Source organism: Thamnophis sirtalis, unplaced genomic scaffold (genome assembly GCF_051295495.1).
Source record: "Thamnophis sirtalis isolate CommonGarterSnake01/CBP01778 unplaced genomic scaffold, rThaSir2_p1.2 scaffold_2, whole genome shotgun sequence".
Lineage (NCBI taxonomy): Eukaryota > Metazoa > Chordata > Lepidosauria > Squamata > Natricidae > Thamnophis > Thamnophis sirtalis.
Window position 1 is genome coordinate 66,110,999 of NW_028261382.1, and position 25,255 is coordinate 66,136,253.

General features: G+C 46.1%; 2 protein-coding genes across 2 annotated transcripts in view; both read right to left on the bottom strand.

Annotated features, from left to right (window-relative positions):
* The window catches only part of RTN4R (reticulon 4 receptor), a 172,936-nt gene that overhangs the window by 122,082 nt on the left and 25,599 nt on the right, over window positions 1-25,255 (bottom strand). The window lies entirely within an intron of this gene.
* On the bottom strand, window positions 8,073-11,204 carry LOC148048897 (uncharacterized). Its single transcript, XM_087705737.1, has 3 exons — window positions 10,628-11,204; window positions 8,926-10,389; window positions 8,073-8,749 (listed from the first exon to the last, which is right to left on the bottom strand). The coding sequence occupies exons 1-3, from the start codon at window positions 11,202-11,204 to the stop codon at window positions 8,073-8,075; spliced, it is 2,718 nt and encodes a 905-aa protein (XP_087561863.1).

A 25,255-nucleotide genomic window follows, 5' to 3' on the forward strand; every position in this document is an offset into this window, starting at 1 on the left:
TGTATCTGATATCCAGATGTCAAATTGCTAGGCAATCACAGCCTGGGGGAGGAGAAAAGATGTTGGTGGGTGGAGATGTGCATTCAAAGACAGCTGCAGGCCACGGGGCCAAGGATGAATAAATAGCAATAGCACTTAGACATATACTACGCCTCAGTGCTTTACAGCCCTCTCTAAGGGGTTTACAAAGTCAGCCTCTGGCCCCTAACAATCTGGGTCCTCATTTGACCCACCTCAGAAGGACGGAAGGCTGAGTCAACCTTGAGCCTGGTGAGATTCGAACTGCCAAATTGCAGTCAGCCAACAGTACTGCATTCTAACCACTGCGCCACCACTGTGACTCATTACCTTGGGGGGGGGGAACCCCATCCATTTCCAATCAAGCACATTAAACTGGGCTATTTGGACTTCAAATGTTTAACAGAACTCATTCCAAGAATTTCACTGTACCATTACTTGTACATTACGGAGGCATTTTTGTGTATGAGATGGGAAGTGTGTAAAGTTGCATTTGCTTCCTCCATCATTGCCTTGCCCAAGTAATGCATGCAACTGAATTTGAAGGGAGGGGACTATCTTTGAGCCCTTTATAACCTGCAGCAAACAATGAACTATAAGAGTTGTAGCATCCTCTTCCCATGAGAGACCCACCATACACAATAAAGGCATTTGAAACCAAAACTGCCCAACAATGCAAATTGCCTAATTAGTATTTTGACTGGACAGTGTGCATAAACTGAACCTTCTCTCAGTGAAGAACCACATTCCATAATAGGGGTGTGTGTGAAAAATCCTCTCTCATAGAAGATTGGGGTTGAAAGGAACTGTTCTGGCCCAGCTGCCCACACACAACAAACTCAAAATATTCCTTTATTAGGAATGCCAGCAGCCCCGGCAAAAAGTTTCTCTCGCAGACTAACACGTCCATCTGGGAGGGAGATGAAAAGTTGTCTGCCACGCCTATTCATCTCCACCCCCTGCCTTTTATCCCCAGAGCTAGAACGAGGCTTTGCTAGCTAGCAGCAGTAGTTCTTCCATCCCAAGGACCAGCCCATAGATTTCCATTGCTCTCCTCTCCTCTGCCTTCTGCACATCTCCAGATCTGGGGGCTGTTGACTCTCCATCTGAGAGCTGACGTACAGCCCAGGCTCTGCCTCCCTCCCTCCCTCCCTCCCTCCCTCTCTCATTCTTTCTCTGCATGCTCCATTTCCTGTTCCCCTTCAGATCTCCCAAGTTGTCTGATGCTGACCCTGACTCCCACGCCTCTTCCTCCTCTGATTTGGCTGCTGGAGGGGCCAGCAGCTGACAGGCCACAACATGGACCACCAAGGCCCTCACTGGTCCACAGACTCCTTTTGGCCAACTCTATGTCCAGAATTTTCATCTTTCATTCTGTCAACATTATGGCTCCAGTCTCGTCAGATCACAACTTCTGTGATGCCCAGCTCAGCAGAAGACCCAAGTGAAGTAAACCTCCTCAACATAAGCCTATTCAGTTCTGTTTGCTAGCAAGCCTACTTTTCAAACCCCTGTTCATCTCCTCATGGTGGCAAGAAGACAAAAAGCAGACTATTGCAAGAGGCTCTATGACAACGTGCCATGGCCAACTCATCACAGCCAATTTGCCATGACCAACTCACTGTGGGGCAACTCGCTGTGGCCAATTTGAGGAGGGATAACTTGCCACAGGACGAGAGCTACAGTAATGTCAAAGAAGTAAAATAGAATTATAAAAAAAAGAACGCTAAAGGATTTTAAACAACTAAGTTGAATTGCCAAATTGTCCTGAGCGAGTTGGTCATGGTGAGTTTTCCCATTCCGATTGCAAAAAGTGAAAGACCAGTCATGCAAACATTTAATTAACTTTTTAAACATTTTGGGAGAAATGTGCAAAAACTACACATCCTTGGGGGAGGGGGGAATAATATGACAAAGCATGGATGGATCAGTAGCAGAGACTAATTTGATTCTGTATTTAATAACGGCAGCAAGACTCTTGGTGGCGCAGTATTGGAAGAAGAAAGATTTACCTACAATTCAAGAATGGACTTTGAAAGTTATGAACTTAGCCGAAATGGCCAAAATCTCAGCATATCTCAAAGAACATTCAACCGAGAGATATAAACGAGACTGGAAAAAGTGGATTGATTACATAAAAAGTAAATATGGGACTAAGAAACTCCAGATAGCTTATGCTTAGTATCAGTAATAATTTAAATTGTTTAAAATTTGGGTAACAGTAAGAAGCTGAGTTCAATGTAGAGATATTTTAGACTGTGATTGTTCAAAAATTATACCACGTATGGTCTTTGGGAAGTCGGGGGGAGGGAAGGGAGGTGGGGATTTAGGGGGAGGGGGGAGGGGGGAAATACAATATGTGTTAAATTCCATGATTGTATTTGTATACTGTGGCTTTTCAATGTTAGTGCGAAAATAGAACAAACTGAATATACTGGAAGGTAATAGATACCGAAGGAAAGAGTCGAGTGAAAGAAGAAGGAGGGTGGAGAGGGTGAGAGAGAGGAGGAGGAGAAGGGAGGGAGGGAATGGAGAGGGAGTGATAGGGTTAAGGTTAGAAAGAAGGGGAGGGGAAGTAGGCGTAGAGGGGTGTGTGAGAAGGAAGAATGAAAGTTGGAGGGGGTTGAAAGAGGGTGTATGGCAGGCTAAGGTGGTATACTGGGTTTGTATTGTAGAGGGCATTTTCTATATAAGTGAGGGCCGTGTTTATTATTCAATGTTATATGCCCTGATTAAGCACAGTGAATATGTGATTGTATAGAATGAAAACATAATAAAATATATATTTAAAAAAAAAAAAAAAGCATGGATGGATCCACTAGCCTGCCTTGCCCAGCAAAATATATACAATAAAAGCTCTTGGGCACTTCAAATTAAGCCTTCCAAGTAAAGAGAAAATGAATGGAAAGCATTCTCTCCTATGAGACATTAAGTCCATTCATCTAATAATTCACAACATCATCTAGGGTCATTGCTGTGATATAAACACGTTAATGATACATTATCAAAGCAATGGCTGGATTATGCAATAAATCACTAAGGCAGTGAATCACATTATAATGGAAATGGTTGCAACATTTAGTCAATTCAGAAACAAAAAAACAAAAAAAACCCCACCAAGCAAAAGATTCCACATAAAAACATGCTTTGTGATGGGGACATAAGGGTAGAGATGGTTTGAAGTGAATTTCCCATAGAACAACTCAATGAAGTAGTGTAAGTTCAGAAGACATAGAGACCTGGCCTATAGAATCACTGTCAGATCTGCCATCTTTGGTGTGGTGCCTCGCTGGCATCCTGCCATCAAAGGCTAGGAGGGAGGGGGAGATGGGGAGGGACAAATGGGCAATCAACCTACATGTATATATGATGGGAAATTGGGAGGGGTGAAATGATAAAGAGCAGGGACACTTAGAGTGAGATTGTGCCAGTATCCAAGGCAGTGCACCCTGAGAAAGAATATGGATTATCTCAAACACCTCAGCGTTCTCAAAACACCTAGATGAATCTTCATTGGTTGAAGACAGACTGGTCATGGAGGGGAGGGGGAGTGTAGGGCTGGGGTGTGGGGAAACTTTCTGTATCTTTGGCGCATGGGAAATTTAGTTCTAGCCTGACTCTGCTGCAACCAACATCTTTTAGTAAAAGAACTATCACTTCAACCAAATGGAATCGAGGGTTTTTCTTTCCTAAGAGACCGGACTGGGGCAGGTCTGACAGTAGCTGAGCCTGACACGAATGAATGGATAACATCATCATCAACATAAAACACCCTTGCATGCATGTTAATTTGGAAATAAGTTACACCATACTCAGTGGCTTTTTACCCCACATAAATACAAGATTATGATTTTAAACTTGCTTACATTGGAATTTATGTTCCCCCCACCCACCCGAAGGGTAATTTCTGTGCCAGATACAGAGCTGGGGAGAGATTCCATATTGAAGAAAGTTTCTGAACTTGGAGAACTGGAGGTGGAGAATAGATCCCCACATCTATTCTCCACCTCCAGATCCCCTCCCCTCCTCCTCCCTCTGCTCTCCATCCCCGCTGCTTCCCTATGGAAGAGAGCAAAGCCTTTGTCAGCTCATCCATTACAGAAACACACCTCATCCTCGTCTTGATTTCCTTTCTCTTCCTGTGAGCGAGATTGCCAAGGTTGCAAAATTACCCTTATTCTCGTTCTAATGCACGATCGCACAGGAAAAAAAAACCCGACAAAAGGAACCTGCAGAGCTAAAAGAGCCAGAATGGTCTTTTAGAGGAACTGGGATGACTATATATATATATACATACTGCACTCCAAATGACTGGGGATAACAGAGCGCAGGAGACGCTGGCAGGAATGGTAATCGACAGTAGCAAAGCGGCAATTTGATTGCCGGGGACCGAAGAGAAGCATCCAACTTGGAAAGGCCTCCTCCGGACTCCCGCTTAACTCAGAAAGCTTCGGCCCAGTTAGAAATGGCCCATTCAAAGGGTAATTGGACACCTGCTTCCTAAGCCGTGCTATCCAGGGGTGAAGCTAGGAAAGAGCGTGATGAATAACAAGGAACTGAGGCCATGGGAAACCCACTCTAAGACAGCAGGGGGAAGTGGAAAATAAGCAACTACCAAGCCAAAGAAGTCAACAGCTCAAGAAGTTGAAAGCAAAGTTGGAAGTCAGGGTCACTGCTCCTAAAAGTCAGCCTTCAAGGGACCGGTCTGGATGAAAAGTGGGCTAGACCAGGAGTGAAATTCAACAGGTTCTGACAGCTTGTGGAGAACAGGTAGCAGAAATTTTGAGTAGTTCAGAGAAGCGGCAAATGCCACCTCCGGCTGGCCCCAGAGTGGGGAGGGAATGGGGATTTTGCAGTATCCTTCCCCTGGAGTGTAGATTTTGCAGTATCCTTCCCCCAGGAGTGAGGAGGGGTTGGGGATTTTACAGTATCCTTCCCCTGCCACGCCCACCAAGCCACACCCACTGAACCGGTAGTTTAAAAAATTGAATTTCACCACTGGGTTAGACTCCCACCAGTCTATTTTAAGAAATACTTCACAGGAAGCCTGAGAGAAACGTTGGGCGCATTCCAGCTGAAACAAAGGCGAAAATGAAGCCAGTGATCGACATGAAGGTACTCTGGGTGAAAGAGAAGGGATTTGGAGAGGTTTCCAGTCGAGCTGCAGCTAAGGAGGCGTGCTTGACTGTACAGCTGCAGTCTGAAATCTGTTTGCAAATAGTCAGTTTTATTTGTGACTCATTTTCTTTGTAAATCAGGAACTTGGAAAATTCACCTTTTGAGTACAGGTCGTCCTCAACTTACGGCCACAATTGAGCCTGATGTTTATATTGTTAAGCGAGTGTCGCCCATTTTATGTCCTTTTTTACCACAGTTGTTCAGTGAATCACTGCAGTTGATAAGTTAGTAACCCAGGTGTTAAGTGAATCTTGCTTTCTTCTTGATTTGGCCTCCCAAAAGGTTGCAAAAGGGGGAATCACGTAATTTTGGGAAACAGCAATGGTCGTAACTATGAATCCATGGCCAAGTATCTGAATTCTGATCATGTGACCAAGGGGATGCTACAGAGGTTCTCAATGTGAAAAATGGTCCTAAGTTGATGATAGATAGATAGATAGATAGATAGATAGATGATAGATAGATAGATAGATAGATAGATAGATAGATAGATAGATAGATAGATAGATAGATGAGAGAGAGAAAGAGAGAGAGAGAGAGAGATGTAGGTTGGTAGGTAGAGAGAGTGATACATGATAGATAGATAGATAGATAGATAGATAGATAGATAGATAGATAGATAGATAGATAGATAGATAGATAGATAGATAGATAGATAGATAGATGATAGATAGAAGATAGATGATAGATAGATAGAAGATAGATGATAGACAGATAGACAGACAGACAGACAGAGATATAGATAGATAGATAGATAGATAGATAGATAGATAGATGGATGGATGGATGGATGGATGGATGGATGGATGGATGGATGGATGGATGGATGGATGGATAGATGGATGATAGATGGATGGATGGATGGATGGATGATAGATGGATGGATGGATGGATGGATGGATAGATAGATGATAGATAGATGATAGATAGATGGATGGATGGATGGATGGATGGATGGATGGATGGATGGATGGATGGATGGATGGATGGATAGATAGATAGATAGATAGATGATAGATGGATGGATGGATAGATGGATAGATGGATAGATGGATAGATGGATAGATGGATGATAGATGATAGATAGATAGATGGATGGATGGATGGATGGATGGAGAGATAGATAAATAGATAGATAGATGTAGATAGATAGAGATATATAGATAGAGATAGACAGACAGACAGACAGATATAGATATAAAAATATACATAGACACGCACACACAGATATATTCAGTGCTGTTGTAACTTTGAACTGTCACTAAATGAACTGTTGGGACATCGAGGTCTACTTGTGCAATTGTTGTTTCTAGTTAGTTTCACTGACAGGAGGGGGGAAAAATAGCACTCAACCAAAGCAAAAGGAATCGTTCCAACTGGGCCAGAGAAATCAGCCTTAAAATGCCACTGAATATCAATGCCGGAACGCCTCCTGTGTGTGTTGTGTGTTTCTCCAGAAATGGGTTACTTGCCAGCTCTCACCCTTCCCCAATATCCTGATGCAGCTCATGCCTAAAAATGTAATACCTGTAGATATAAATGTAAAGATTGGTATGTTGACTTCAGACATGTGAAGAGAAGTGCGTAATTAAGTGTGAATTTTCATGCATGGGAATGTTTGCCGTAATACCACCCCTGGTGTTTTCTACCTGTCACCCGGCATTCAGACGCTGGCATATTTCAGCTCTAAGTGCTAATTAATTAAGGTGATTGCGACTGTGGCTGATGATGGGCTTATAATAGACTTTATCTGCAGCTAAGAGGGAGTGGCAAGAGATTAAAGGGAGCTTAAATGCTCTCTTAATTGAGTGCCAATGGAAACCTCTGGATCCTGCGTAAACTGCCCTCTGTTCCCTTCCCTTCCTTGAGCATGGAAGCATCTGAAGCAACAGAGGGGGCTCCGTGGAGCCCCGAATATGTCATGTCCTTTGGCTCCTCACCATCTGTTAGTTCTTGAAAGGCACAAACAAGCCACTGGCAGTAGTAATAGTCATTATAGTAGTAGGGAAAGGGAAGGAAGATCTTTTGTGAAATTCCACCAAAATAAGGTTGTGAAGGTGGTGAAACAGTGAGGTTTTGCAGATCAGCAGGATTCTACCCAGAACTTATCAAGTGCAATCTCTGAATCAGAATAGAGCTGGAAGAGACCTTTGAGGTCTTCCAGTCCAGCCTCCTGCTCAAGCAGCAGGCCCTTTATCCATGATGGCGAACCTATGGCATGTGAGCCATTTGTTAGGGCATGCAAGGTGTTGCCCTGTCAGCTCCAGTGCCCATGCGTGTGCTGGCCAGCTGACTTCAGCCTTCTTTTGTTCTTTTCTTTCCTTGAAGCCTCCAGAGCATGAAAAACCAACCCTATGGGCAAACCGGAAGTTCAGGAATGCACTTCCGTTTTGCTAATAGGGCCATTTTTTGCCCTCCAGAGCATTCCAGAGCCTTCAGGTGGCTTCCCTGAAGGCTCCGGAGGTTGAAATATGGCCCTACGGACAAGAAGTCACCATTCCCAAACTTCTGGGTTCTCTGTAGGGCCATTTTTCGTCCTCCAGAGCCTTCAGGGAAGCTCCTGAAGCCTTTGGAAGGCCTCCACGGGGCTGGTGGGGGGCTGTTTTTGCCCTCCCAGGCTCCTAGAAACCCTCTAGAGCCAGGGGAGGGTGAAAAAGGGCGTTGGTACTTACCTGATACGCCTCTTCTCATAGTGGGGGTGTGTGCCACTTCCTCTCCAATGGGTGAGAAGGGTCTGGACAGAAGTTGGGCAAAATCAGTTCCTGGGCTCGATGGAAGCAGGAGCACACCTTGGGAATGAAGGATGGATCCAGCCGTAACACCACCCTATCTTGGTGAAAGACACAGAGATCCTCCCTGGTGGACAGGCCTGCAGTTCAGATATCCGCCTGGTGGAGGTGATGGCCACCAGGAACCTTCAGGGTCAGGAACTTAAGGGAAACTGTTTGTAATGGCTCAAACGGAGCGCCCGTTAGAGCGTCCAATATCCTGTGTAAATCCCAGGAAGGGTACCTGTGTACCGTAGGTGGTCTGAGATTGGAGGCCCCCTTAAGGAATTGCCTGACCATGGGGTGGTGTGTCAGGCTCTGGTTTCTGCCACACAGGAGAACTGATGAGATGGCTGAAACCTGTCTCCTAATTGTGTTAGGAGCTAACCCTCTATACAGGCCCGCCTGGAGGAAGTCCAGAACCTGTGGCACCGTAGCCTGGATGGGGTTGTACCCCCGGGAGTTGCACCAAGAGTCAAAGGCCTGCCACGTGGAGCCATAGATGCGCTCTGTGGAGGGTCTGCGGGCAGCCTGGATAGTCCTTATCACCCTGGGGGAGAAGAGGTCTTTCCTCAGGATGCTCCGTTCAATCGCCAAGCAGTCAACTGGAGCCATTGAGGATCCGGGTGCTCCAGCGCCCCCTGGCTGAGGGATATCCTCTCCTGGGGAATTCTCCAGGGCCTCTCCACCGACAGAGACTGGAGATCTGCAAACCAAGGCCTCCGGGGCCAATGAGGAGCCAACAGAACCACTTCGCCCCCTCCTGAAGGATCTTCCGTATGACCCTGGGAATCAGGGGCAAGGGAGGAAAGGCATACAAAAGACCCCTGGGCCATGAGCTCCACAGAGCGTCCGTCCCTTCCGCCCCCCGTGTCCGGTACCTGGAGAAGAACCTCGGGAGCTGAGTGTTGAGGGGAGTGGTGAACAGATCGACCTCCAGGCGCCCGAAGCGCTCGGCCACCTCCTTGAATATCGCAGGCTGTAGCCTCCACTCTGAGTTGTCCACCTCGGCCCAGCTGAGCCAGTCGGCCCTGGTGTTGTCCACCCCCGCTATGTGTTCTGCCCTCAAAGACTGGAGGTTCCTTTCGGGCCACTGACCCAGACGTTTGGCCTCCTTCATGAGGGCCCTTGATCTTGCCCCCCCCCTGTCTGTTTATGTGAGCCTTGGTGGTGATATTGTCTGTGAGGACTAATATGTGCTGGCCCCTGACCGAGTTCTGGAACCGTAACAGAGCCAGGCCGACCGCTCTGAGCTCCAACCAGTTTATGTTGTGAGTCCCTTCCGCCTGAGTCCACTCTCCTTGCGCCATCTGAGCCAGCAGATGGGCACCCCACCCACTCAGACTGGCGTCCGTCGTTACCGTCAAGCGGTCTGGTGTCCAGAAGGTTTCGCCCTTCGTGATCGCTGGGGACGTCCACCAAGTCAGGGAGCGGGAGACCTCTACCGGGAGAAGTACCTTGGTCTGCGAACAGCTCGTGCGCCTTCGCTGGAACAGCAAGAGGAACCATTGGAGATCTCTGGTGTGGAGGCAAGCCCATGGGACGATGCCAATGGCGGAGACCATGGTGCCTAGTAGTTTAGACAGAGTGGCTAAGGACACCTTGCGCTTCCTGGCTATCGAGGAGGCTAGCTGTCTAAGCGCTATCTGTCTGTTGGGCGACAGGAAGACCATGCCCACCTGGGTGTCTATTCTGGCTCCTAGGTGAATCAGACTAGTAGAGGGGTGGAGGTGACTCTTGGCTAGGTTCACTGTAAACCCGTGGTCCCTCAGGACTGTCATGGTGACGTCTAGGTCTCGCAGAGCGCCCCTAAAGGAAGATGACTGCAGGAGCAGATCATCCAGGTAACATTGGATGCGCACCGGGACCTGTCTCAGGTGCGCTGCCAGCGCTGCCATTACCTTTGTGAATACCCTCGGGGCCGAAGACAGCCCGAAGGGGAGGGCCCGGTACTGATAGTGGTGTCCCATGTAGCAGAACCTGAGATACTTACGGTGATCCTGGGCAATGGGAATGTGCAGATAGGCCTCAGTGAGGTCTATAGAAGTGAGAAAGTCTCCTTGTCTAACCCCCTCCAAGATAGAGTGTAGGGAGTGCATCTTGAACCTCCTATAGCGAATGGAACGGTTCAGGCGTTTCAGGTCAAGGATCGCTCTCCAGCCCCCAGAGGCCTTGGGGATGACAAACAGGATGGAATAGTGCCCCTGACCCTGTTGCTCTGGAGGCACTGGCTGGATCGCCCTGATCTCCAACAGGTGTTGGATGGCTTCCTGCATCAGCAGCCTCCGGGTCGGGTTCTTAGAAACCGGACATATCCGGAAGAAGCTCGGGGGACTGGAAAGAAATTCGAGTGAAAGGCCATGCCTGATGGTCTTCTGCACCCATCTGTCAGAGGAGGTGAGGTCCCAGCAGTCAGCGAAGTGCGCTAAGCACCCCCCAATGGGGAGAACGCTGGACCTAGCTTTAATTTCTGCGGAAGGAGCGCCCCCCTCCGCCTCCTCCGCCCCCTTGAAAGGGCCGCTTCTGCTGCCTGCCTCTTTGCTGTCTGTCTGGGTACCTCTGTCTAGCAGGGAATCCCCCCTGATACTGCCTGCTTCCAGAGAAACCTGCCTCTGACCCCCTAAGGGAGTCCTGACCCCGAAAGAAGGAACCAGAGTCCTGACCCCGGGAGTAGGAGAGTCTGGGGTATGGAGTCGACCTGAAGCTGCCTTTCTTCTGGGCAGTGGCGAGGACCTTCCTCTTGTCCTTGTTCTCAATCAGGAACCGGTCCAGAGCCGAGCCAAAGAGGGAGTCCCCTGTGAAGGGGGCCGAAGCCAGGCGCCACTTGTGACGAACCTCTGCCTGCCACTGTCGAAGCCACAGCAGCCTGCGTGATGCCACCGACAATGCGATCGCCCTGGAAGCAAATCTGGCTGCAGCCAGGGTGGCATCCGATGAGAACTGGATGGCCGCTGCCAGCCTGTTGATGTCCTGATGTGACCGGGCATCTGCTATGGGGGTGTGTTGCTGTAGCTCCTGCAGCCACAGCAAGGAAGATCTGATGATGAAAGAGGCTGTGGTGGATGCTTTCACAGCCCAGGCCGCTGCTAGATGACCCCTCTGCAAGGTGAGGTCTGCCTTCTTGTCCTTCGCCTTCAAGGCATCCTCTGGCTCCCCAGGCATGTTGGTGGATGTATGAAGAGCCACGATTGGATCATCTATGGCGGGCTGTGCAAGTAGCTTAGCCAGCTCTTGGTCCATATTGAAGAACACCCTGTCTGAAGAGGAGGGTGAGGGGCCAGTTGTAGGAGATGCCCATTGGCGCCTTATCAGGTCGGGAAGGTCTTGGGCGTAGGAACGGTGTCTGCCTCGATGGCCTGCTCATCGAAGATGTTCTCCGCTGAGAAGCCCTGGCGTTGGGGTGTGGCCTCCGCTCTCTGTTGCCTAGCTTGACCGTTGCCTTGGCCTTGAAGAGCAGGGACTTAAACAGTGAGGGCTGGAACAACCCGGTGAATGTGGGTTTAGGAGGAGGCATGCTTTCATCCTCTGATAGCTTGAGTTCTCTGATCTCGCCTTCCTCACTTTCATTGTCACTGTCCTCCTGGGATGAATCTGAGGAGCTGTGAATTTCTTCCTCCTGGGCTTCTGGGAATTCAGGAGCCCTGGGGGTGGGTGGGAGGAGGGGCCCCCTGAGGCTGTGGCTGTTGGAATGCTGCAGCCATGTATTGCTGAAAAGCCTGCATCATTAATTCCTGGAAGTTGGGGGCCCCTGTGGGAGGTGCTTGGTTGGGGCTGATGCCCCCCTGAGCAGGGGGGGGGCTGCCGAAAAGGGGAAAGCCAGTAGGCAAGGCTGTCCCCACAGTAGGGGTGGTAGGGGATTGCCACCCCTGAGTAGAGCCCCAAAGTCCCGAGGTGTCTATAGGGATCCTTGCTGGCAGGGCTGGATTCTCCCCTGAGCCTCCACTGGATAAGGGAGTGCCTGGATTTTCTCCCCCTTTGCCTGATGGCTGGCTGCTTTGTTGCAAAGCTTCTCTAAAGCCTTATGCCTCCTCCGCTCGTATTTAGAGGGCTTGGAGGGCTTGTGACCCCTCCCTTCCTCTGAATCTGCCCTGGGGGAAAGGTGCTTGGTTTTGCATTTAGCCTTTCCTCTCCCCCCCTCCTCGGGCAGTCTCTGGGGAAGCCACTGACCTGGATGCTTGCTCTTCTGCCCCTCCGGTGGGGCTGCAGTCCATGTTTGCAGCTGCCTGGGATTCTCCTTCCTGGCAGCTGCTGGGCGCAGCCATCTTGGACCACGTGGGTCCTCCCGGCTTCAAAATGGTGCTGACCGGCTTGCAAAGGGGCGCGAAATTTAAAAGTGCCTGAAGAGAGCCTTGTGCTCCTGAGAGCTTGCCACATGCGCTCCCAGCCGGATTCTCTTCCTCCTGCCTCTCCTCCGATGCCGCTGTGGCCAGGAACAGCTTCTTCAGCTTCCTCATGATCCTCTGGCCACGTGGAGGCAGCGCGGGCACTCCAGGGCGTTTGGAAGCCCTGGTTCGTCGCTCAACCCTTGAGGGGAGCAACGGAGCACTCCAGCGACTTACAAGCCTCAGCGGTTAGGGCTGCCTGCTAGAGGCTTTTGCCCGTCCTCCTGCTGCCCGGCCAAGCTCCTCACTGAGAGTCTTCGGATGTCCTCAGTGGCCAGGGCAGCGTGCCGCCCCGGGGGGGCTAGTGGCAGTCCCAATCCTGCAGGAGGAGGCTGTGTGCAAAGCAGGGAGGCAAAACTCGACGGGTCCAAATGAATTTTCCTTTAGATCCTAGTAAATTCCTGGAGCTCCAGAATGAGCAACGTCTCATGAGTCAGAAAAACTGGGCATGCCCGGTTCCAGGGGGCGGAGCCCAAAGAGCTTATCTGACTCAATCCAATCACGAGAGGATAAGGTCAACCCATTCTGGATACTCCTCCCCCTCACTATGGAGAAAAACCATGCCAAAAGCAGGTGGAGTGTGCTGGTCATGCATGCATGCTGGCATGGGGGGAGGGTGTCCACGTGCACAGGCGCACTAGGTTGCACACATAGCATTACGGGTGTGGCACACCTGTGCACGACCCCTCTGCGCTCCCCCAGCTTTTGGCACAGGAGCCAAAAAAGGTTCGCCATCTGTGCCCTATATCATTTCAGACAAGTGGCTGTCTAGTTTCTTCTTAAAAACCTCTAGTGATGGGGAAACCAAAACTTCTGGCAGCAACTTCTGTTCCACTGGTGAATTGTCCTCACTCTTAGGAAGTTTGTCACATCCCATGGTCATACAGCATTTGTGACATTTTCCTCCCCAGAAAGTAGTGTTTATTTCTAGTTTTTAGAAAGCACCACCCCCTAACCAAAATAAATAAATAAAATAAAAATGAGTTTGTTTAATGACAAGTGTTGGCTTAATGACAGCAGCATCAGTAACCACCTACAGAAAAGGTTTTAAAATTGAGCGGGGTCATGTGATGGAGGTTCAATTATGGTCCTTAAGTTGAGGGCTACCTATCCTTCCACCTGCAATAACCTTTTCAACTCGCCCCCAGATCTCAGCTCCATCTCAGCATCCAGACTACCCCTTTGCACTAGGATATTTTAGCACTAGCAATAGCCCTTAGACTTGTATACCGCTTCACAGTGCTTTACAGCCCTCTCTAAGTGGGTTGCAGAGTCAGTTTCTTGCCCCCAATAATCTGGGTCTTCATTTTACCCACCTTGGAAGGAGGGAAGGCTGAGTCAACCTTAAGGCACTCTGGATTGAACTGCTGACAGTGGGCAGAGTTAGCCTGCAATAATGCATCCTAACCACTGCACCACCATGGCAGAATAGAAATAGAAATATTAGAAATAGAAGAAATATAAATAGCCTACTGCCCCCAACAATATGGGTCCTTATTTCACCGACTTTGGAAGGATGGAAGGCTGAGTCAACTCTGAGCGTGTCAATAGCATTCTAACTACTGCACACCATGGAAGGAAGAGAGGGAGGGAGTGGGGGAGGAGAGAGAAAAGGAATAGCACCAGCACTTAAGACTTACATACTGCTTCACAGTGCTTTACAGCCCTTTCTAAGCAGCCTCAGCCCCTTGCCCCCAACAATCTGGGTCCTCCTTTTACCAACCTCGGAATGATGGAAGGCTGAGTCAACCTTGAGCTGGTCAGGATCGAGCTACTGGCAGTGGGCAGTTATCCTGCAATACTTCATTCCAACAACTGTGACACCCCAGCTCTTATATTTTAAGTGCAAATATATAGAATTCCCTTCCACACCACAATGGCTTCTCACCTTGCATGCACGATGCTATTGATAATAAATGGCTGCTTAATTAAAAGACACTTATTGCAAACCCACTTAGTTTGTATAGCAGATGCTGTTATTGTTGTCGCAATAACCTATCATTGCAAAAGATGCATCAGCCCTGCTGGTGAATTGGGGGAAATTTGAATAGCCTTTCTAAGCAGGAAAGAAAAACAAATAAATGGAAAGGTCATTTTTTGCATAATTCCCAGGGTATTTTGATAAGGCAGGCGATTGCACCAGTCCTACCATTTCTCCTTTTCTCTGACAGGTACACGGTTTTTGGTGAACCGGGGGGGGGGGAGGGGGAGGCAGGAAGAATGGTTTCAACAACAACACACTTGTTGAAATGTTAAGATCAGGGTCTGGGAGTTGTGTTGTCTTGGGAGGAAACAGAAAAAGTCTATACTCTGAGATTGCTGGCCTCCGCCAGCCATTCCAATGATGGGCGAATAGGAATACTATTTGCAAACCTGGAATCTCTGAAACTCATTGTGGCTAACAGTGCATGTATGATGCGCTTTGATTTCATAAAAGTTAATTACTTTCCATATTGCTGCGATAGATAGATCAATAGATAGATAGATAGATAGATAGATGATAGATAGATAGATAGATAGATAGATAGATAGATAGATAGATAGAGAGAGAGAGAGAGAGAGATAGATAGATAGATAGCAATAGCAATAGCAATAGCAATAGCAATAGCAATAGCAATAGCAATAGCAATAGCAATAGCCCTTGGACTTATATACTGCTTCACAGTGCATTTACAGCCCTCTCTAAGCAGTTTACAATCAGCCTCTTACCCCCCAACAATCTGGGTCCTCATTTTACCCACCTCGGAAGGAGGGAAGGCTGTGTCAACCTTCAGCTGGTGACACTCGAACTGTTGACAGTAGGCAGAATTAACTTGCAATACTATATTCCAACCACTGAGCACCATGGAAGGAAGAAGGGATGGAGGGAATGAAGGAAGAAAGGGAGGGAGGAAGGAAAGAAGGGCAATAGCAATAGCACTTCGACATATACTACTTCATAGTACATTTCCAGCCCTCTCTAAACAGTTTGCAGAGTCAGCCTCTTGCCCCCAACAATCTGGGCCCTCATTTTACCCACCTCAGAAGGATGGAAGGCTGAGTCAACCTTCAGCTGGTGACACTCGAACTGTTGACAGTAGGCAGAATTAGTGTGCAATACTACATTCCAACCACTGAGCATCATGGAAGGAAGAAGGGAGGGAGGGAAGGAAGGAAGGGAGGGAGGGAGGGAGGGAGGGAGGGAGGGAGGGAGGGAGGGAGGGAGGGAGGGAGGGAGGGAGGGAGGAAGGAAGGAAGGAATGGAATAGCAATAGCACTTAGACTTATATACTGCTTTATATATTCGTACATTTACAGCCCTCTCTAAGTGGTTTACAGAGTCAGCCTCTTGCCCCCAACAATCTGGGTCCTCATTTTACCCATCTTGGAAGGAGGGAAGGCTGAGTCAACCTTGAGCCTGGTGAGATTCAAACTGCCGAACTACAGCTAGCAGTCAGGTGAAGTAGCCTGCAGTACTGAACTCTAACCACTGCGCCACCTTGACTCTTACATATGTGTGTCCATCCTGAAGCTGTCTTAGTTGAAGCCATTTTGTCTGCTACACTGGAGCTGAGGATCAGGGAAGGGGAGATTTGAGATAGAGGGGTTTTGGTAGCCAAATCAAAATACTTTCTCTTGGGAACCAAGGATATTCTCACACCTGGTCAGAGGGAGGTGGAGTGATGCCACCCGGTTGTTGCCCTACATGATGATTGGCCCATGTAACTGATTGTTTTGAGAAAGTAGGAAAACTCTTACTTTTAATCAGGTGAAAAACGTGGGAGAGTCGGTTTTCACCAGATACAGTGGGGCAAAAAAGTATTTAGTCAGCCACCAATGGTGCAAGTTCTCCCACTTAAAAAGATGAGCCAAAAAAGACAAAAAAATGTTATCGAAGATCTACCAATTTTTGACCTGCCAAGATACTAATGAAGAGATGGACAAAAGCCTTCTAACAGTATGGGAGAGAAACCTAGGTTATGAAATTGAAATGGGCAAATGGTGGGATCTATGGAGTAAGACCATTAAACTTACAACTTCTACTGCATTCAAAGAAAACATATACAAGATGGTTTATAGGTGGCACTTCCCCCCAACGAGATTAGCTAAGATGTTTCCTGGGTTATCTCCATTGTGTTGGAAATGTGGAAGAAAGGATGGCACATTCTACCATATTTGGTGGTCCTGTACTGAGGCCACGAAATATTGGAAAAGGATTAAAAAATGGTTAAAAGAGGTTACCGGGGCAAACATTGAATGGAGACCTGAGAACCTGTTACTAAGCATCAAACCAGATAACATAAGCAGTTCAATATGGCATTTGAGCCTGCATATAATTGTGGCCGCAAGAATAACCTATGCACAACTTTGGAAATCCACCACTATACCGCCGGAAGATGCTTTAATTAAAAAGATCTACGAATGTGCAGAAATGGACAGAATGACGGGTTGGCTGAGGGACAAAGGAGAAACAGAACACTATCTTAGCTGGAACCTATGGTATATGTGGGCGACTAGGAGAACAGCAGGGACTTAAAATGGGGAAAGTTAACATAGGTACCGTAATAGATCCCTGAATCTTGCAATGAGAAGATGTGGCTTAGAGACCTAACAATGAGGAAAGAAAGAAAAACCAGGCTGTGAATGACTGTCACCGTGGAGGGGGGAGGGGGGGTTGTACGTTTAAAACGGTATTTGTATCTGTATGTTTTACTTTATATTGTTATGTATGATTTGTCTTGCTTATGTCGTTGTATTTATGTCGCTGTATTGTTTTTCCCGTTTTTTTAAAGGTAATAATGTTTAATAAAAATTATATTTAAAAAAAAAAAAAAAGATGAGCCAGGCCTGTAATTGACATCATAGGTACACCTCAACTACGAGAGACAAAATGAGAAAACAAATCCAGACAATCACATTGTCTGATTTGGAAAGACTTTTTTTTGCAAATTATGATGGAAAATATTTGGTCACCTACAAACAAGCAAGATTTCTGGCTTTCACAGACCTGTAACTTCTTCTTTAAGAGGCTCCTCTGTCCTCCACTCATTACCTGCAATAATGGCACCTGTTTGAACTTATTAGCAGTATAAAATACACCTGTCCACAACCTCAAACAGTCACACTCCAAACTCCACTATGGTGGAGACCAAAGAGCTGTCGAAGGACACCAGAAAAAAAATTGTAGACCTGCACCAGGCTGGGAAGACTGAATCTGCAATAGGCAAGCAGCTTGGTGTGAAGAAATCAACTGTGGGAGCAATAATTAGAAAATGGAAGACATACAAGACCACTAATAATCTCCCTCGATCTGGGGCTCCACGCAAGATCTCACCCGGTGGTGTCAAAATGATCACAAGAACAGTGTGCAAAAATCCCAGAAGAACCACATGGGGGACCTAGTGAATGACCTGCAGAGAGCTGGGACCAATGTAACAAAGGCTACCATCAGTAACACACTACGCCACCAGGGACTCAGATCCTGCAGTGCCAGACATGTCCCCCTGCTTAAGCCAGTACATGTCCGTCTGAAATTTGCTAGAGAGCATTTGGATGATCCAGAAGAGGATTGGGAGAATGTCATATGGTCAGATGAAACCAAAGTAGAACTGTTTGGTAGAAACACAAATCATCGTGTTTGGAGGAGAGAGAATGCTGAGTTGCATCCAAAGAACACCATACCTACTGTGAAGCACGGGGGTGGCAACATCATGCTTTGGCACTGTTTCTCTGCAAAGGGACCAGGACGACTGATCCGTGTACAGGAAAGAATGGGGCCATGTATCGTGAGATTTTGAGGGCAAACCTCCTTCCATCAGCAAGGGCATTGAAGATGAAACGTGGCTGGGTCTTTCAGCATGACAATGATCCCAAACACACCACCCAGGCAACGAAGGAGTGGCTTCGTAAGAAACATTTCAAGGTCCTGGAGTAGCCTAGCCAGTTTCCAGATCTCAACCTTTGGAGGGAGTTGAAAGTCCATGTTGCCCAGTGACAGCCCCAAAACATCACTGCTCTAGAGGAGATCTGCATGGAGGAATGGGCCAACATACCAGCAAAAGTGTGTGCCAACCTTGTGAAGACTTACAGAAAACATTTGACCTCTGTCATTGCCAACAAAGGATATATAACAAAGTATTGAGATGAACTTTTGATATTGACCAAATACTTATTTTCCACCATAATTTGCAAAAACATTCCAAATCAGACAATGTGATTGTCTGGATTTGTCTTCTCATTTTGTCTCTCAGAGTTGAGGTCTACCTATGATGTCAATTATAGGCCTCTCTCATCTTTTTAAGTGGGAGAACTTGCACAATTGGTGGCTGACTAAATACTTTTTTGCCCCACTGTATGTGCCAATATGGTATTTCCAATAAAAGTAACCTTTAAGGCACCAGTGTGCCTTGGACTCTTGCTTGCAATGGATTTATTACTTGGAACCTTGACACTATGTTCTCAACTTACAACAGTTTGCTTAGTGACCATTCAAAGTTACAACGGGCTGAAAAATGTGACTTATGATAGTTTTTCACAGTTATGACTTTTCCAGCATCCTTGTGATCATGGATCAAAATTGAGATGCTTGGCAACTGGTTAGAGTAGAGTAGAGTAGAGTAGAGTAGAGTAGAGTAGAGTAGAGTAGAGTAGAGTAGAGTAGAGTAGAGTAGAGTAGAGTAGAGTAGAATAGAATAGAATAGAATAGAATAGAATAGAAGCTGGAAGGGACTTTGGAGGTCTTCTAGTCCAGCTCCTTGCTCAAGCAGGAGAGCCTATACCATCTCAAACAAGTGACTGTCCAGTCCAATCAGGAGGCTGTGAGTTCAATCCTAGGTAGAGGCAGATATTTTTCTCTCTGGCCACAATGAAAATATATCTGCTGAATATAACTCCACATTGGCGACAGGAAGGGCATCCGGCCAGTAAATACTCAGCTCCACTCAGTTGCCCAGACTCCAGATGTGTTATCATCATTAAAAGATGATGACATGTGTGTGTGTGTGTGTGCGCGCACACACACACACACACACACACACACACACACAGCCATCAGCACTGGGCTCAGTACATGAGCCTGACCAAAGCATGAATTCCTTCCCCTGATTTGAAAACTGCTTTGATGCATTGCAAAAGCATATTGACCAGTCATTATGCAAATGACAGGGAATGATGCAATTTGCATGGTTTGTGTCATTTGTGTAATGTCATCTCTGCGGATGACACACTCTGCGATTTAATAGTCTATCAGGAATAATGGACGTCTATCCTATTAAACGGTCGGTTAAATCAACTGTATATTTTTATATTTCTCATTTTGAAGGGCTAACTTTGATGAATTATCTTCAAAACCAACTGTTGCCTAATCTCAATAAAGTATCAGGACGTTCACTCCGTGTGCTGGGAAAATGTGAAGAAAGATATTGAAATTAAAAAAAGGAAACAGAGAAGGGAATATCTTTGCAATCTGAATATCAGTTGGGCCAGCAAGCATCGCCAGCTTAGGAAAATCAGGGACCTTATGGTCTCTTCTTAAAAACCTCCAGTGATGAAGTGCCCACAATTTCTGGAGGCCGGCTGTTCCACTGGATGATTGTCCTCACTGTTAGGAAGTTTCTCCTTAATTCCAGGTTGCTTCTCTCCTTGATTAGTTTCCATCCGTTGTTTCTTGTCCAGCCCTCTGATCCTTTGCAGAACAATTCTTTGTAGCAGGGCCTCAAACAGCCCCTTTGATGAGGAATAGCTGCCCCCCCACATCCAAGAGCATGGAGAGTGGAGCAGATGGAAGCCTGGAGGAGTCTGTGAGGCTGCTGGCAAGGAGGCTTCCCCCTGTTAAGGGGGCTTAGTCCTGGTGACTATTGGACTCAGCTGGTGGGACTGTGTTCTGTTGACTGTGGATGGCTGTTTTCATCCTTTTTCTAATTATCCATCTTCAATGGATAATCAGAACTGCAGAAAAAACAGTTGCTATTGAACTGCCTTCCACTGAGGACCAGTATACTGCAAGAGTCAAAAAGAAAGCTGTGAAAATATCCACAGACCCCTCGCATCCTGGACAATAAATTGTTTCAACTCCTACCCTCAAAATGAGGCTATAGGGCACTGCACACCAGAACTACTAGTCACAAGGACAGATTTTTCCCCAAACGCCATCACTATGGTAAACAACTAATTCCCACAACATGGTCAAATTATTTACTAAGACTGTAGAACTATTCTTCTTCTCTTTCTTCCTAGTATCTATCTCCTCCCACTTATGACTATAACCATGTTGCTTGTATTTTTACAATTCATACATTTTTTTAGTTTCCTAGTATGATTTGATTGCTTATTTAGTACTCTATGACTATCACTAAGTGTTGTATCCTTTAAAGCCCTACATGGTCTAGGACCTGGGTACCTACGAGACCGTCTCCTGCCACATACCTCCCTTAGACCAATAAGATCACACAGGATGGACCTTCTCTGGGTGCTTTCAGCAGGACAATGCCGGCTGGCGGCGCCTAGAAGTAGGGCCTTCTCTGTTGCCGCTCCAGCCATATGGAATGGGCTGCCCCCAGAGATCCGGGCCATCCCCACTCTCATGGCCTTTCACAAAGCCATTAAAACCTGGCTCTTCCGGCAAGCCTTCTGATTGGGTGTTTGTTGCGTTCTTTTTTAACTTTGTGTGTCCTATTGTTTTTAAGTTCCTTTAATTTCTTTTTATTCTGTAAGCCGCCCGGAGTCCTTCGGGATTGGGCGGCATAGAAACCTAATAAATTCAATTCAATTCAAATTGTATCTTATGATCCTTGATAAATGTATTTTATGTACACTGAGAGCATCTGCACCAAAGACAAATTACTTGTGTGTCCAATCACACTTGGCCAATAAAGAATTCTGTTCTGTTCTTCTATTCTATTCTTATTAACCCTATTCTAATCTCTATTCTAATCTCTATTCTATTCTATTCTATTCTAATTCTAATTCTATTCTATTCTCTGTTCTCTGTTCTCTGTACTCTGTACTCTGTACTATGTAGTCTATTCCAATATCTATTCTATTCTATCTATTCCAGTTCTAATTTCTATTCTATTCTATCCCATCCTATTCTGGGGAAATGGACTGGAGGTCCATACTAACACTGTTGGAGGGCCTCCTGGTTCAGCAGTGGAGTAAAAGACTGTATTTGCTGCCTGCCTCTGCCTGTGCCACCTGGGTGAGTACAAGTAGCTTGATTAAGACCCAGCCTGTCAGGCCACGCCTTCTCACTCCAGGCAGGCAGGGCTGACAGCTGAGCAGGGCCATTAGGAGAAGAGGCGCCCACTCAGCACGCATCATCTGGGGTTGTCAGGAGTGATGGATGGCAAGGGCAGCTAATGGGCTCTTCTCTCCACATTTGATTCCTCATTTGCAAGCAGTTCCTGCTGATGGTTCGCCACAATCCATCATGCTTTGTGTGGCCAAGCTCTGTAATTACGAAATTTATTCTCCCACTATTGTCAGATTAGCTCATGGCTGATAGCAGGGCGAGCAGAACAATGGAAGAAAGTGCTTCTGAGCAGTTGAAGGCATCTCGGCCACCTCCACTCCTCGGTCTCTCTCCACTTGGACAACCAAAAGTGTACCAAAATCCAGGAATGTAGAAGAGAAGAGAATAAGGAATAGAATAGAAAACGAAATGAGAATAGAATTAGAAATAGAATAGAATAGAACAGAGAATGAAATGAGAATAGAGTAAAGAATGAAATGAGAATAGAATCAGAATAGAATAGAAAATGAAATGAGAGTAGAATAGAGTAGAGTAAAGTAGAGTAGAATAGAATAGAGAATGAAATGAGAATAGAATAGAATAAGGAATGGAAGAAAGTGGAATGGAATAGGAAGAATAGAATAGAATAGAAAAGGAACAGAATAGGAACAGGAATAGGAATAGGACTAGGACTAGGACTAGGACTAGGCTAGGCTAGGCTAGAATAGAATTCTTTATTGGCCAAGTGTGATTGGACCCACAAGGAATTTGTCTATGGTGCCTATGCATACAAACTATGCCTTATCTTAGCTATGCCTACCTTCATGATAGAGAACCTATGGCACACATGTCAGAAGTGGCATGCAGAGCAGTGTGCCATCGGCCCAGGTGAGATCTCTGTGGCATTTATTTTGTGAGCTTCTGTTTCCCTGCAAACGACAAAACGGAAGCTCACAAAAGAAAAAGATCTTACCTCTTGCCACGCTGCTGGTGTTGGGATGCCCTGACTACCGCCATCCAGCTGGTCTTTGGGTCTCTGCTGCACATGCGTGCATGCCTGTGCATGTGCTTGCACATACCTGTGGATGCCTGCACATGTGCACCTATCAGTTTGGACATGCACATGCAGTTTGGGCACTCGGTGTCTAAAAGGTTCGCCAACCCTGGCCTAGCTCAATCCTGTTGACACCAATTGGCAGAGATAAAGCGTTTTCCCATTCTTCCATTTATTATTCCCCCGTAATTTAGATTGGCCCCTTCCCCTTCTGGCCTTGAGGGGGCAGGGGTCCAGCAGGAGAGGGTGAGTTTCTCCAATGGTTGTACTGAATCTGATACCCTACTTGTATTATCTGTAATGTGGTAAGGAGATGAATTCCCAGGAGGGAGGGGTACATTGCAGAAAAGTAAGAAGTAACTCAGTTCAGAGAGTTTGTGTGAGAGAATGAGGGAGAAGACAGTCCCTCCTTAATAGTTCCCAGCATACAGGCTCCACGTAGATAGGAGTTTGCTCCAATAGGGAAAGTTTCTGTCTATAGGTGTGGAAATAAAGACACCTACTTTGGTGGGGGAAAGGTTGGTTTATAGTACCAGGAAGATTGGCTACCTGAATGAACAAAATTCTGGAAGTGCTGACATTTCCACTATAAGCCCCAAGCATTTAGCATGTGTACAAACTAATTTTATGACAGTCCTACAAGAAGCTATTTTATGATAACTGCTGCAAAGCTATCACCAGCTTTTTTTTTTTTTTTACTGGAAATGTAATTTTTATTCCCAATGACACACTGCTACGGGAATGTTATAACTGAAGTGTAGCCCTAATGCGTCCCAGAATTCTGACCAGTCTTTCTGTGCTCAGCCATAAATCCGTTCTATTATTTATTTCATTCATTTGTAAGATTTTTTTTTAAGGCTGCTCCATTCCAAACTGAAATTCTGCAGTAATGATGTTCTCCTCTCTACATTAGTCATAAAGTTGACTGGTTGTTAGGCATATAGAAACACAGGGAAGTCGGAGAAATTCTCCAGCATCTTCTCTGACCAGTTCTTACTCCACTTGATGAAATCTCATTCGCTTCAGAAATTCCTTCCATGGAATATACTATTGTTATTTTGATTTCCTTTTCCTTTTTCCTCTCTTTCTCTTAAAGCATAGCAATTAAAGTAAGAAGCGGGCAAGAGATAATGTGGATGATTTGGCTTTTTGGTTGTTGTTTTGAGTTGCTTTCTCTCTATTCTTTCTTTTTTTCTTCCTCTTTTTTTTAGGCAAGTGATATGAATAGTAGTTAGATAGGAAAGAAAGAAAAAGTTTCTCCATAAAGGGTGATACGATAAAAAGCTAGGTTAAGTGATAGAAATAAGGGGAATATTAATGCATGTATTTTTATCCTATAAAATGGAAGTAATAATGAGAAAATGTGGAATGATTGAATAATGATAGATTGCACCCTAATATAAATGTGCATTAGTAGAAATATATAAGATGATTTAATATAATAATTGTTTAATCTGATTAGTTTCATTTGGATTGGATGTATGGCGCCCAGGTGCCACACTGTTCATGCATTGATTTGACATGTTCATAAAAATAAAATAAAAAAATAAAAAACTTCTTTAAAAAAAGAAATTCCTTCCATGGAACAAAACTCAGCAACCCTTCCTGCCTGTCTCCACTGTCAGGGTTCCAAATAGCATCCAAAAGTAAATCAGAGTCCAAGGCAAAGTGTTGCTCAAAGTTTCAAATTTATTAAGAGAGCTACATTGGCACATCTGGGAAAACCCAAATCTGAAGGCTTCCAGGTTTCCCCCACCCAGTTGAAAGTTCAAGATCTTGCCCCCACACCCCCAAGTCCATCACATGGTCCAATCTCCCACTGTGGAATAGAGGCCCCTCTACTCCAAATTTCATGATTTGGAGTAGAGGGGCATCATCAACCCCTAGTGTACAGAATTAGGGGGAAATTTTCCTGAGTGCCATGTTGTGTTCTTTCTTATATTTCACAAAGAGGTGACCACACAGTCTTATTTCTCATTCTACTGTCTTCTGCAGTCTTGTGTTCTGCAACCTCTCTCCTTTCCCTTATGTGGCCTTGGGATTGAATAGAAAGGTGGGGCTTTTCAAATTGGGAAGTGGACACTGGAAACAGATGTAATTCAGAACCTTCTTCCTGGTAATCTGCGCACTTTCTAGCCAGCCATTTAATCCAAAGGAAAGAGATCAAGAGTCCTCCTAAGAAGGACAAGGAATAATGGATGGAAACTGAACAAGAAGAGATTCAACCTGGAAATAAGAGGAATTTTCTGACAGTGAGAACAATCAACCCATGGAGCAGAAGTTGCCTTCAGAAGTTGTGGGAGCTTCATCCCTGGAAGCTTTCAAGAAGAGACTGGACGGCCACCTGTTAGAAATGATGTAGGGTCTCCTGCTTGGACTAGATGACCTACAAGGTCCCTTCCAACTCTGTTAATCTGTTAAGAACCTTATTCAAAGGATGGGCAGTCAGGAAGATCTGCAAAGGACTAGAGAGATGTGGAGCAAGGGACTCCATGACTTTCCTACCATTCCCTTTGGTCCAAAGAAGGACTTCAGGGTAAAATTTTTCCCAGAGGAATTTTATATATACACTACTGTGTTTCCCAGAAATGAAATCTCATTCTCTTGACCCCTGAAATAAATGCTTGGCCTTATTTTCATGGAGGTC